At 38.7% G+C, this 13,694-nt stretch overlaps 2 protein-coding genes across 5 annotated transcripts in view; one reads left to right on the top strand and one right to left on the bottom strand.

Moving 5' to 3' along the window:
- LOC146004908 (protein FAM135A) overlaps positions 1-13,694 on the top strand; it is a 491,480-nt gene that overhangs the window by 341,549 nt on the left and 136,237 nt on the right. The window lies entirely within an intron of this gene.
- Positions 4,840-13,694, bottom strand: part of LOC146004909 (uncharacterized) — a 52,477-nt gene continuing 43,622 nt past the window's right edge. The window contains exon 2 of the mRNA XM_083143939.1: positions 4,840-7,194. Within this exon, the coding sequence (XP_083000065.1) occupies positions 5,382-7,058 (1,677 nt within the window). The 5' untranslated portion in view covers positions 7,059-7,194 and the 3' untranslated portion in view covers positions 4,840-5,381. The remainder of the gene's footprint in view (positions 7,195-13,694) is intronic.

Raw genomic sequence — 13,694 nt, 5'->3', positions numbered from 1 at the left:
ATATATAAATGGATGTACGTATGTGTGTGTTTGTAGGTGTGTGTATTTGTTTGTTCCGGCATAACTCTCGAACGCCTTGAGCAATTTCAACCAAATTTGGTACACGTATCACTTGCAATCTGGAAATAAATTCTGTGTGGTTAAGACTCCCCTGGTACCCCTAGGGGTGGGGTGATATGTAAAAATAATCGAGAACCACCGATTTTAAATTCAGCACAAACGGACATCCGTGACTTTATGCAATCCGCACAACGATAGTGTTTCTCGGGTTGTCTAACATTAAGGCTGTTGCGAATGGAATCCATAGTTTTCGTGACACTCCCAATGCGGTTCAACTCAAAGTTCATCACCTATCGGCATGGGGGGTGAGAGGGGGTGAAAAATAAAATGCCACAAATGACCTAGATTAGTGTCGAATCCATAGTTTTCGGAGTCTCTAAGCTAATTGGTGACATTCACGATCACATTTAAAATTAGTTACATTTTACACTATAGTTAGAATTCATTATTTTCCTGTCTAATACAAGATTGGGATAAATAAATACCCGGGCAACGCCGGGTAATCAGCTAGTAGGTTTATTATTGCAAGCTTTTGTTTATTATTTTACATAATTTTGAAACATCCTGAGGATAAGCTGAAAAAAATAATATTGTAATTGAATTATGTCTATGGGCCACCTCTAAGCATAAATATTTGTTGAAATAATTTGTTGCTTTGATTTCATAAATAATGCAAAATGTTTACTTACCATTGGGGGGGGGGCTTTGGACTCATTATACTCTACCCTTATATACTACCATGTGAACTGGCGTACACAAGGAATAGCTGATGGAGCTACAGCCCCTCCAAACATTTTGTGAAAATTAAAATTTTCAAATGAGTTCTTAAAACTCTGGAAAAACCAAAGTGTTAAATGCATGCCTCCTTAAAATGACCCAAATTGCCATTTTTGTTTTTGAATATCTTTTTAAACTTTGTTAAGGCTAAAAATGATAATTACAAAGTACTTTATTGTGCCCCTCCCCTGTCTAGTGCACAGCTATGCAGTGGCGGCGATTGGGTTTCAAAACTAGGGAGCAAGGTGCCAAAACTTGGGGGGGGGGGCAAAGACAGTTTACTTTCCCTCGTAGATTAGGTTTAGCATAGTGCGGGGGCAAAAGTGGCAAAAAGCGGGGGGCAACTGCCCCCTGGCTCCCCCTAATCGCCGTCACTGCAGCTATGTAATATCCATATTTAGAATTCCACCCCTTCCGAAAATAAATCTTGCATACGCCACTGGTCATGTGTGTGTTCATGTTCTTTACCCCTCTATCTTCCGAAGCGATTGGGATTTTAGAACGTGGCAGCCCGCCCTTGAACCAATTGCCTTGGATACGCCACTGTATTTAACTGCGCACTTTTGATATATCTCGCACAAGTTCTTTTGTGGAACACATCCCTGTACCTTTTCGCTTACACGAATAAGGTTTCATTCATTGCGTGTTCTTCACAATGACCTACGTCGTTTTGTTTCGTTCTCCCCACCCCTCCCCTTCCATACAAGCTGTTGAAAAGAAAAAATATCTTCTGCTTTCAACGAGCATTGTCCACCATTCTATTTTTCATTTGTGACGGGATGTTTTGCAAGCTATGTTCGGTAGGGATTCATTCAACTTGTACGGCATTAAACTTGATTATGAAAAAAAAAAGAAGAAAAGAAAGAGGTAATTTGCTGTGACCTTTAACCGTTGAGAACGAGAGCAAGCAGGTTTGGCAATTTTTGCGTTTTTGTTTAAGGGAATAAATCAAAACGTTTTGTGTTCTAAATAAAGAAAACGTTTAAAACATATTGCCAAGAAGACTTGTTTTCTAAGAATAATGGTTGATCATCAAACAAACACTTGACTAACGTCTTAAAATATCCATTCAACTTGTAAATCTTGCATGTAGGCTGTTCGAGAAGGTTCAACTAATCCACTGTTGCCAGGCCCCATTTTAACCCCGTAGCTACTCTGTTTTCCGAAATAAATATTTTTTTCGTGAATACAACAATGTACGTTAAGTGCGAAGCAGAACTGTTTCATTCATATACGATTCAATTAAAGAAGTGTTTCGAACAGTTGAAAAAAAAATTGGCATGTGTTTTAAACGTAGTCCACATGTACTTATTGCGATATGTTTTTTTGGCTACTGAAGGGGTGATTTCTGTGCACAGTAAACTAAATGAGATAGATTGAATGCAAAAACAGAGTTGCCAAATTCACAAATAACCACACACTATCAAATATGAAGTATATTTTCAAGCTTACCGCCGAGTCACGTAGCGAATGTCAGGGAATGATCCGTACATGTATTAGCAACAAATAATAATTTAGCAATTGCAGTCACAATATGGAGGGCGGCCACGAGACGTTGTCCCCACCCTGTAGATAGGCCTGGATTAAGCCACTACCAATCCATTGCGTAGGGTAGCCAGGGTTTGCCCTTGAAAGTATATTATCGTAGCCTTTTTCATTTTGTAGAAGGCTATGGTAGTATTCTGTGTGAGCACACTGGTTCAAATGAATGCAGGGAATTTTCTGCAAAAAGTCTTCGCGTAATGTACTTGTCTCAAGGTGTCTCGTTTACGGGTCAAGACAAATGGAAATCGGTAGCTCCGTGCAAGGGCCAATTCCATAAGGACACGGTGTTTGCCTTCTCGTTGATTTGGTTTACCTTAGCGCTCGAGTGTTTGCACGCTGCATTGGCAAACAGGGCACAGAGACATACCTGTTTCCAGTGCGAAGACCTGTATGGAACCTTGCCATGTGAGCTCTTCATTAGCAGCCTTCAGCGAGTTGAATAAATAAATCCGTTCTTCACCTCACCTCTTCTGTTTATCAGTTCGAAAGAGATCTCTTTTTCTTTCCTTATCAGATGTTCTTTTACTTCTGATGAGTGACGTACTTGAGAGTTCTCAGTTTACTCGACGGATTACCGTTTTCAGTTCCACGCGAGGGAAAGAACATAATTGAATATCTACAAGCATACACTTCCTTCTACCGGTACTATTAACGTTAGATTAAAAATGCTTACATTAACAATCCTCGATAATAAAATTTGAGTAAAACAACATTTTCTTCAAATACGGTTCAACCAGCAACATGGACGTCCGCAGGAATTTTCCCAGGAAGGGGCAAGGAAGGTATTTTTTTTCCGGGAGGGGGGGCAAACAAGGCACATTTTCCCCCAAAATAGTGTTGTTCCCTAGAAAAAACATTGCTTAAATTTGAATGTATGGTGTTCATGCAATAATTAACACATATTAGTGTGGCTAAAATTAAATTATATGTGTGAAATACATAATTTTTCGTTAACTTTCACTTTCCAGGGGCGGCACCCCCCTCCCCCCCCCTTCCGGACGCCCATGACCAGCAACTTGAACATTACTTTGAATTGAACAGTATTCTCTGTCCTGCACTGCTACTCACTATCAGAATGTTCATCATATGCAGACTGCATGGATGAAATGATGTCATACAACTCTTTGCAGTCGTCTGGTACTTAATGCAAAATTTTAACAACGTCCTCAATTTTTTTAAAAATTATTACTGTTTATTGGAACTTTCCCACCATAAGCATTAGTAGTAGCAAGCACAATCTCGCTTTGTAGAGCTTGAATACTTCTCCCAGTGCAGTATATAAACTCGTGTGCTGTCACAAATCGTTTTTCTTCTTTTTATACGAGATACCTGTACTTGTTAATTTGAAACAGTTCTCCGCTTTGCAAGCTTCTTGAACAGCTAGGCCACCATTGCTTAAAGTTGATTATTTGTTGATTTTCAACACCTTTTACTTCAAATGTTGGCTGCTTCTTTTCGGTGGTGAGATCTAAAAGGCAAATATTCCAGGAATATTTTCCTTCTTCTCCTCAATGATATTTCCTACTGACTACTACTACTACATGCTGGGAGATAGAGGATGGTTACTTTTTCTGTCAGTTGATGCAACTTAGCTTAAGTAATAAAATTGCTTTCCTAGTTCGAGATGACAAAATATGGAATCTTTACCTTCTTTCTCTCACCCATTCAATTTTAAGAACATGTGTCAATTCGATTTGTAAGACCGTATCATTCCCTGGATCTCACGGAAGTTCAGTTTCTAATTAATAAATAATTGTTACTTACAATAATTGTGTGAAAACTCTATCTACCTTTGACACTTGGATACCCTATATTTATGGTTATCCATAACTGTAATATTCTACTTGATTATGTAATGTGGTACATGGAATAATCATTTTGTTGACAACATTCATGTATTATTTCCTCTTGTATGATTTTCACAGTTCTATGATCTTGAAAAAAAGGCTAACTTAATTCCCCACAGCTGTTACAATTTGCTCTTAACTGCATGTCGAAATTTCATTGTGAAAATTTTATGAAATACATACACCATGAGACGACAGGCCACTGAATACCAAACTACAAACAGTTAAGTTGTAGACATTAAATTTCTCTTGTTTATAAGTTATCAGCTTGGGATTATCAAAACACAAACTTCTCCCACCAGAGTGAATGAATCTTTTCTGTTCGTAGAGTAATTTAACAAAATTGTTCTTCGAGGATTTTTTTTTAAAATTCGTTTTAAATGTCGTCAAATAAAATGGCCTATACTTAATGATAGTCAACATTAATATGTTGTTGAATAACAGCACCAATATGTTATGTTCTTTAAACCTCTTTTCAGTGCATAAGATCACAAGTGTTATTTTTAATTCTGACACGTTACTATTATGGAACTTATAAAATAAAAATCTAAAGAAATATGCCAGTTTCAAGGTCTTAAATAGCATTTATTTGTTTACTCACTCTATTTTTTATAAAATTCCAAATCCGTACATATCTATCACTTCCATTCAACAGCTATTTTTTTTTTGCCCTTGTACTCTTTTAAAAGCAAGGACAAATGAAACGTACACAGAATGTCTTAATATTGAATGACTTTACCATCATACAGTTTGTACATCTTAATTTACATTATAAAAATAAAGCTCGCTTCGATAGATGATATTCAACTCGAGTTGTCAATGTGTATGGTATACGAGAGCAGACATAGAGTTGAAACAATTTGAGAGTTTCTGACACATTCATGATACATTTGAGAACACGTTGACACAAAATTCAAAGAGAAGAGGTACATTACTTGTACATGTAGTACTTGAAGTAAGCTTGTTTATGCTCGAATCAACTACTATATTTGGTGCAATTAAAACAACTTTGTACGTTCTTCAACTTTGTAGGTTGCCAGCAACCAATGCACTTTGGAAAGTATTGTTAGCGACATTTATTATGCCAACAAAACACAAATAAACACAACCATATTGTAAGTAAAAGTATCTCTATGGTTGACATTTTTACTTTCAACACTTTTTAAACTTTCTTCTGACTGCCACTTTGAATTCTTTACTACCACAAGCATAGATGAAAGTGTCTATGACGGCTTGCAGAGGTAGAATACTACGCATATGGATGAGTAGATAGGACCACAACGTGCTGACAAGTGCACAGTCTATCTTGGTATCAATGTCTTCGCATTGCTGATGCAGTGGAATGATAGTCACAATGGGTAAGATGAACACCCACATGGGGATCATCATAACGAGTACGGTTTTAGCAAACCGCACGCTGGGAAATAGGCGTCCAACATGTACGAACATGTGGGCTTTGCTAAAGTGAAGATTTCTGAATAGATTGTTGCCGTGGTAGAATCTTCTCGGCCTATAAGTCATCATCGACTTGCACCTCTTCAGCCCTAAGGATGAAACCACGTGAGGTACAACTTCTTGAACTGCATTTAAGTCTGGAACGCTAGGCAGTCTGTCAGATGGATCCAGCAACTGTGGCTGCTGGAGATCATGGTCTTCTCTAAGAGGCTGGAACTCGACTGGATCTGGAATGTGTGGGAGGGAGAACGTCCTAATGATGCTACCATTCGTGGAGGCATCCAGAGCCATGGCTTCTGAACATGTGTCATAGTCTACAAGTGGAGACATGGCAGGAGAGATTATTGGTATAGCGCCACCGTGGTCGAACTCTGTCGTCGAGTTGTATATGGTTGATTTGGAACCACAGTGCGTCACTGTCAGAGTTGTAGTTTCCTTCTTGTCATCCAGAGCGGTCACAAAGTCTGGAAGCTCAAGGCGATGATCCAGAAACTGAACTTCTGAATGAGGAGATCCTGAGGGGTCGCTTTCGTTACAAAGCCTGGCAGGAACAGTAGAACTTATTTTTATGGACGTGTCCGTTATGTCAGGTAGTTGAAGAATCGTGTTCACATACGTTTGGTTCCTGAACCCGCACTTGGAGCATATCACCGACACCCTCCTCTTGTTCAAGTTCTGCTCCTGAGCGTAGATTGCGTTCAGCTGCTTCTTGGCTATCCTAAGCACACTGCTGTTGAAGAGAAGACTTAGAAACGAACACACTGTGAGAGCAATTGTAAGATAAACCAACTGGATAGGTTGTGCGCGGCATATCTTGTCCTGCAAGCCAAGTATTACGGATGCAGAACCTAGGGCAGTGCCTGTCATGACGACGAAGGCAAAAGCGAGAAACACATGCTTATTGTTGATAGAGCTGGAGTAGAAAAAAGGATATCGGACGGCCACGAATCTGTCTAAAGAGAGGAGGGTGAGAATTGTCATGTTAATAACATACGGAATCCCCATCGTTGACTTGTTGATGATGCACAGCAACCTCTGTGGGTACCAGAGGTTGATCAGTTCAAGAATTTTATGGATCCCTACGAAGATGTCCGTACAGCATAGCGCGGCCATCCATAAGTGCCGAGGCTTCCATAGTTCCCTTGACAACGACACTAACACTAGCACACTTATATTGAGCAGAAAGATCGCCGCAACCACGAACATCCCCCACATAATCTCACCTTCGGAGTAGTCCATTTGATCGGAGAGCATGTAGGTGGAGTTGATGTCGTCGAATGCTATGTGCTGGGTGTTCTTGTAGGAGGAGTTGCCCGCCATTGATGCTCGCACAAAGCTGGGGTGACCAGCCTCAAGTTTCCAGTTAATCCCCATCAGTTTTCATTCCAGCATCGTTTTCCAGATGCTGCACTTCAACCAGATCACATGTAGCGTTGCTGAGTTATTTTTTCGCCCCTTCACCACAGCAGCAAGACACCCACAACGCCATGGTTTGATCTTATCATCTGATCTGAAATGAAAAGCAGACTTCCTTACTTATTTGAAAATTACACCATCAATACATTATTATCGCAGATAAATATACTCAATCCCTATTATTTCCGAAAATACAGGGTGGGGTTTCGTGACATTTTAACGCTACGCTCTGTGACATTAATTTTGACTGTCAGTAACTTAAACAGCTGAAATTGTCATAAATAGAGCCCGGAAGTTTGGCAAAATGCCTCTTTTTATCTACTGCATATATTGATAAAATTTTCCGGATATACGTTTCTCATGTTGTTTCGAATGTTTTAGAAGCCTTTTCATTTTTCTATTTTGCCTATTTTGGACCCCACTGCCTATTTTTAATTATAATGCCTTTTTTTGCCTTTTTCAATTAAATTCGAACATTTTTTTTTAAAAAAAAATGTGTATATAAATTATTTTTCTCCCAAAAAACGTTGTTGGCATTTATTTTTCTTTCGTTTATTATGTGAATAATTTTCGCCTTATTTAAGTAATATTGAACTCATGCATGTTTCAACATTACTGAAGGAGAAAAGTGTGAGAAAAATGTATTTCATGCTCAGTTCGGTTAACATTTCCTTGTGCATGATTGACTGCTGAAGTGGACAGGTTGATTTCGAACACAAAGAAGATACGCATTTCTGAAATCTCCCTCTCGAACCCGAAAATTTAAGGAAGTTGCTTCTGAGCTTAGTTTACCTCCGCAACCAGTCTTGACCAGATGGGGAACCTGGATATCAGAAGCTATATATTATGCTAACAACCTTGAAAAAATCAGTGAGGTGATATATGCTCTTCCAGAAAATGAAGCGGCTTCAATTCGTGAAGTGAAAAAACTCCTGTGCTATTCAAGTTTATTTTTGCACATTATGGTGCATTGCCAGAGTCAATTACAATTATAGCATCCATGAAAATCTTCGAGGAATCTATGCAGCAGATGATGGAAGTGCCAGGAGAAAAGGGGTCAGCTGTTGCGGAAAAGTGCAAACGGGTAGTGAGTGCAAATGAGGACCTGAAACAATTGAAAACAATTTGTGATATTCTAAAAGGTGAAAATGCTGTTACCGAAATGCGTCCAGCTACATTAGCTTGTTTTATGTATGCTCCAATAACTTCTGTAGAAGTAGAAATATCATTTTCTATTATGAAAAACATTCTCTCTGACAGACTACTATCAATGAATGTTGAGTAATTAAAAAAACACCTTGTAGTTATGTGCAATCAAGACGGAGAAAATTGAAATGCTCTTCCCAATGTAGATTTTAACATGTTGCCAGAAATTATAGATAAAAGTAAGCGACTTCCAAATGTGCCTTTTTTTCGGTTTATTTTGCCTTTTTTCATTTTTAGTGCCTATTTTCCACATTATAAATGCCTTTTTGCCTGCCTATTTTAACGAAAATAAATGCCTGAACTTCCGGGCTCTAATCATAAATAATTCGAACAGGAATGTTTTTGAAAATGCTTGTAATTGCTTCATTTATCTTAAATCTCAAAATGTAAGCACTAATTCAATCAACAGTATATGAGGAGGTGCTGTACTCGTAGATCTCAAAATGTCATTGCGAACTCCTTAAATAGTGTCTGAAAAAGCTTCCAATTGCCTCATTGATTTTATATCCCAAAATACCAGTACAAAACAAACTCAATCAAGAACGTCTGAAGAAAGCTTCCAAGCAATTCATTGCTTTTTAGATCTCAAAATGCCAGTACAAACTCGCTCAAGAACCACACCATCCAGACACTCCATTGGAGAATAGGAACAAGAAAAGGGAGTATGCCTGCAACACCTCGGACAAGGAAGACATGTATGACGAACCTTACACCTACCCTAAAAGGCCAATCCGTGCACAAACACCCCAGAAAGTCAACCCTATTGACACCTTAAATACCTTTCATCCACTACTGTAAGAAATAGTTGCTCAGCTACGCTACAGAAAAACCTAGAAGAGACCGACCAATCAAAGTCGTACTACGGAAGCTACCTATTGACACACCAATTGAATAAATCAAGACCGAGCTTGCACAACACTACAACGTGCCGCAAGTCCACCAGATGAAGAGAGATCCTAAAACTGACGCCAAGATACAGACAACGCCAGACATTTACAATCATGAATATCTAATGCACTACAAGATACGAGTGGAACCATACCGGTCACCAGGGATTCTACAATGCCATAAATGCCAACCGAGATGCGTGAAGTGTGCAGCCAACCATCTCACTTCTGAATGCCAGAAACAAGACAGACAACTCCCCGCAAAGTGCTGCAACTCTGGAGAGAATCACCCAGCCAACTACAGAGGATGCAAAATGTTCCTGCCAGTCCAAGAGACGAGACAAAGCTGTACTCCCAAAACAGAAGAGAATAAAGAACAACAGAAACAAATACCAGTGTCAACACTTCAAAACACGCTTCCAGAGAGAACGCAACCAGCTACAGCACCGAAATACAGCCAGAAACTAAAAACACCAAGCAAGGATCAAGAAGAAACAAATAAGACCGTCCAGTAGCTATTGACAAAACTACAAGACAAGAGAATTATGTCACATGTCAAAAAAGTCAGACAAACTCCAAAAGACACAAGACAATACAGAAAAATTAACAATTATCCTCGAAACCATACTCGAGATCATCGCCGACGGAGTCTTCTAAACTGACAGAGGACCAGACAAAGACAGAACAATATAAAAAATAAATTGTTACAGGAAAAGTAGGCCCTTCTCAGGACCAAAACTCAAGTCTACCCTTTCCAGGAACACAACACCGATTCTACCTAGAACCACCATCACCGACCGAACTTCAAGCGACAGTCGCAGAGGTAGCCAGAGACATAATCACCACTGCACGCCAATACCAAACCATCAAATCAGATCGAAGTCAGGGAAACGATACTTCCACCAGTAAATAGTCAGGAAAACGATACTTCCACCAGTAAATAGTCAGGAAAACGATACTTCCACCACTAAATAGTCAGGAAAACGATACTTCCACCACTAAATAGTCAAGAAAATAATCGTCGTCGCTTAAGAACGTTTGGCGAAATGTTTGCAATTGTTTCTTTGATTATAGACTTCAAGATGTCAGGTCAAATCCAAGCAAGAATATTTGGAGAAATGCTTCCAATTGTTTCATTAATACTTCTGCATATCAGAACATATTCAGCCAAGATTGTTCGAAGAAGTTCATGAAGATTAAAATTAATTGATTTTAAACGCCAAAAGGCAATATAAACTGTCACAAGATTGTGTGGAGAGATAGTTGCAATGTCGATTCAGTGGTGAACCACATGTTTGTCGTGACGCAAAAACAATGAGTATTCAGCTATGGTCAAGACTTAAAAGTGGAGCTGCATATTTTAGTTGATCCAAATTAGATCATCTAAATTCTCTAAGCAAGGCTTAGAGGCAAGGAGTAGCGATAATTATTGGTTAAGTAGTCTGATCCAAATCGGCTCTATGGTCTACCCAGTCTTTGAAAAGAGTGCTTACGTGCCCAAAGCGGGTGGAGCTTATCTTTTGATCCCATTACCTCCATCAACAGCAAATTTCAAGACTGGTGGAACCTTACCTAAATAAATATTTATCTCAGGGTTGACCTTTATTTCACGAGTAACACCGTGATGAAGAACATTACGAAAACAAGAAGGAGAGGTTAATTCAAAGAGATACAGAATTGGTAAATGAGACAGTCGTTCTTAAAGTGGCGAAGAAGTAAAAGAGAAAAATGACGTCTTCTCACATGTTTACAGACTCCATTTTCAGCACCGGATAACGTCAGTAAGAGAATGGTTTCGCTTATTCCCGTAGGCTAACTTAGATTCTATGAATAGCAACCTCTTCGTTTGTAAATTTCGAGTGCTTTGTTAGTTTCTTCTGCTTACTTAAGATTTCAAAAGCCAGGCAAGAAAAAAAAGAGACATTTGCTATGCTTCACGAGCGCTTGCCTCTCTCATCTGACTTTCATATTTACGTCGCTCGAAGCTTTCCATTGTGACGCCTGGCTTGAACCACTGATTTGTCACTTACTTAAAGCCTCGTTGCTTTTGTGTAACTGTTCAGGACAACCATTTGGCATTGGGAACCGTGAACGGTATTACTCACAAATATAATATGGATATACCAAGAATACCGAATCATAAAAGTGCATACATGCAGAAAAAATACGAATACCAATTCAACAAAGTTAAAAAATGACTGGACGCACCAAATCATCAAATTTCAGTAATGCCGAACTACCGGTAACCTCAAATCCTCAAATTTCAGAGATGGCAAAATACTGGGAATAACAAATCATCAAAGTACATAATGATTGATTTGGTATCTTAAGTCCACTTTATGCACAGTAAGGCTAATCAGGACTGGACCTACAATTTAAAGTTGGATCCGAACCACTATGTGCCTCCACAGGGCATCGAACCCGGAACCCATTGATTACAAGGCGACGACATTACCACTACGCCATCGGATCAAAGTACATAATTTCCAGAATTAAAGCACAGGAATGATAAAAGTACGGAAATACGCAAATATTTTCAGAAATATTTTCGTTTTTAAAATTATTAAAATAAATACTTAAATTTTTTGTATAAAGATAAATTTATTACCAAAAAAAAGCTTAAACATTAAATTTTTATTTGTGGGAAAGAGTATTGTACAATTAGTGACCGTTCAAATTTTCACATTCAATTATTCTTGAAGCGCTCAGAAGTTACAGTTTGAGCATTGCCATGATCGTTTTCTGATTAATCAAATTTTCACATAAACGAGCATGTTAATAAACAGAACTGCCGATACTGGGCAGAGGCAACTCCCAAAAACCTTCCTGAGACGACATTATATTCACCTAAAGTTGTCGTCTGGGCTCCATATCAAGCCAAGGAATCATTGGCCCTTATTTTTTTGAAGATGATCATGCTAATGCTCAAACTGTAACTTCTGAGCGCTTCAAGAATGATTGAATCTGAAAACATGAACGGTCACCATTTCCACAAATAAAAATTAAATTTTTAAGCTTTCTTTTGGTAATAAATTTATCTTTATACAAAAAATAAGTATTTATTTTAATAGTTTTAGATACGAAAATATTTCTGAGACACACCTTACTAGGAATACAAAGTTATTAAAGTAAAGAAAAATCGATGAAAAGAGAATCGTCAGCATACGGGAATATCGAATTACACGCAGTGAGGAATCATTTAAGTACATAAATATCTAAATGTCTAGAAGACAAAGTCATTAGAGTACATATATACCGAAATATAGAGAAGGTCAAATCATTCATGTACACGAATGTATAACTACCTATAACATTGAATCATCACAGTACAAAAATATGAAAATATTTAAACTGCAACATTGCAAGAGGACAGAAATAAGGATGGAAAAATATGTCTAGAAGATATTCTGATATGTATTATTGGTTATGAAATTAGCTCGGGAGCTTGTTGAAAGTGAAACAGAAAGTTCCCACTTGTGACGGGACAGTTGGATTCATATCATCCAATTCAAAGAGATCTTGAGCAACTCTTAATAAATAAAAATACTAAAAATAAAAGAAAGTATTGCAAACCTAAAATGAAAAAAAACTATTTGTTATGATTACGGCTAGAATCTTCATCACACACACACACAAGCATACGGGGGATGACGGAAGAAAAGAATACGAAGCCTGTGCTTGACAACATCATCCGAGTGAAACCGGCGTCCACTGAGATGCTTCTTCAAAGGTCGTATGAAGTTGTCAAGCACAAAGCAAGGGTTGGGCTCCGTCAACAGGACCCCGAGTTCTACGAGACAGGCATCATGAATCTCGTGTAGCGCTAGGATAAATGTCTGAACAGGGGAGGGACTATGTTGACAAGTAGTGTATGAAGTGTTTTTTTACATGAGTCTGTATTCTTCTTTTCGATCATCCCTCGTATGTATATACACACAAGCCCCTTCGATATTGCCAATTCTTTTAAGGTGGTGGCCACGCGCATCGTCAAGATTGTGGCTAAGGCTCTGTCCGTTAGTACAGTTCGAAAGCGCCAAGTACACAAGTGCACAGCTCGCAGTGCAGATGGTTATTGACTAGGTCACGTGGTTTCCGCACTCGTTGTTCATTTTTTTAAAATCACGGAGGTAGAAAGACAGCGACACAGTTAGATATACGTTATGGGCCAGCAAGTTGTTGGTTATAGTTCTTCTAATGTGTGGAAATGTATGTGTACGAACATTTGAAAATGCTATGTGATTTCTATGGTGAAAAACAAGTGTTTAAAACGCGAGGAAAACAACGAGTCTTCAGTTGTATCTACTGATCGTATTTGGCGCTGCAGTCGAAGTGCAATTCGAAAGACAACACTTCCAGTCCACGACTTGAAGACCGCACTCCAAGACCATACTCGGAGGATGTCAAGTACGGTCTTGCAAATTTCGGACACGGCCTAAGATAAGGTCTAGGTTTCTTTAAGATTGTCCTGAACTATAGACCCCACCCGTACGACGATGACTTC

The sequence above is a fragment of the Lepisma saccharinum genome, chromosome 22 (assembly GCF_977018435.1).
Source record: "Lepisma saccharinum chromosome 22, izLepSacc3.1, whole genome shotgun sequence".
Classification (NCBI taxonomy): domain Eukaryota; kingdom Metazoa; phylum Arthropoda; class Insecta; order Zygentoma; family Lepismatidae; genus Lepisma; species Lepisma saccharinum.
This window is presented reverse-complemented; position numbering and strand designations above follow the sequence as displayed.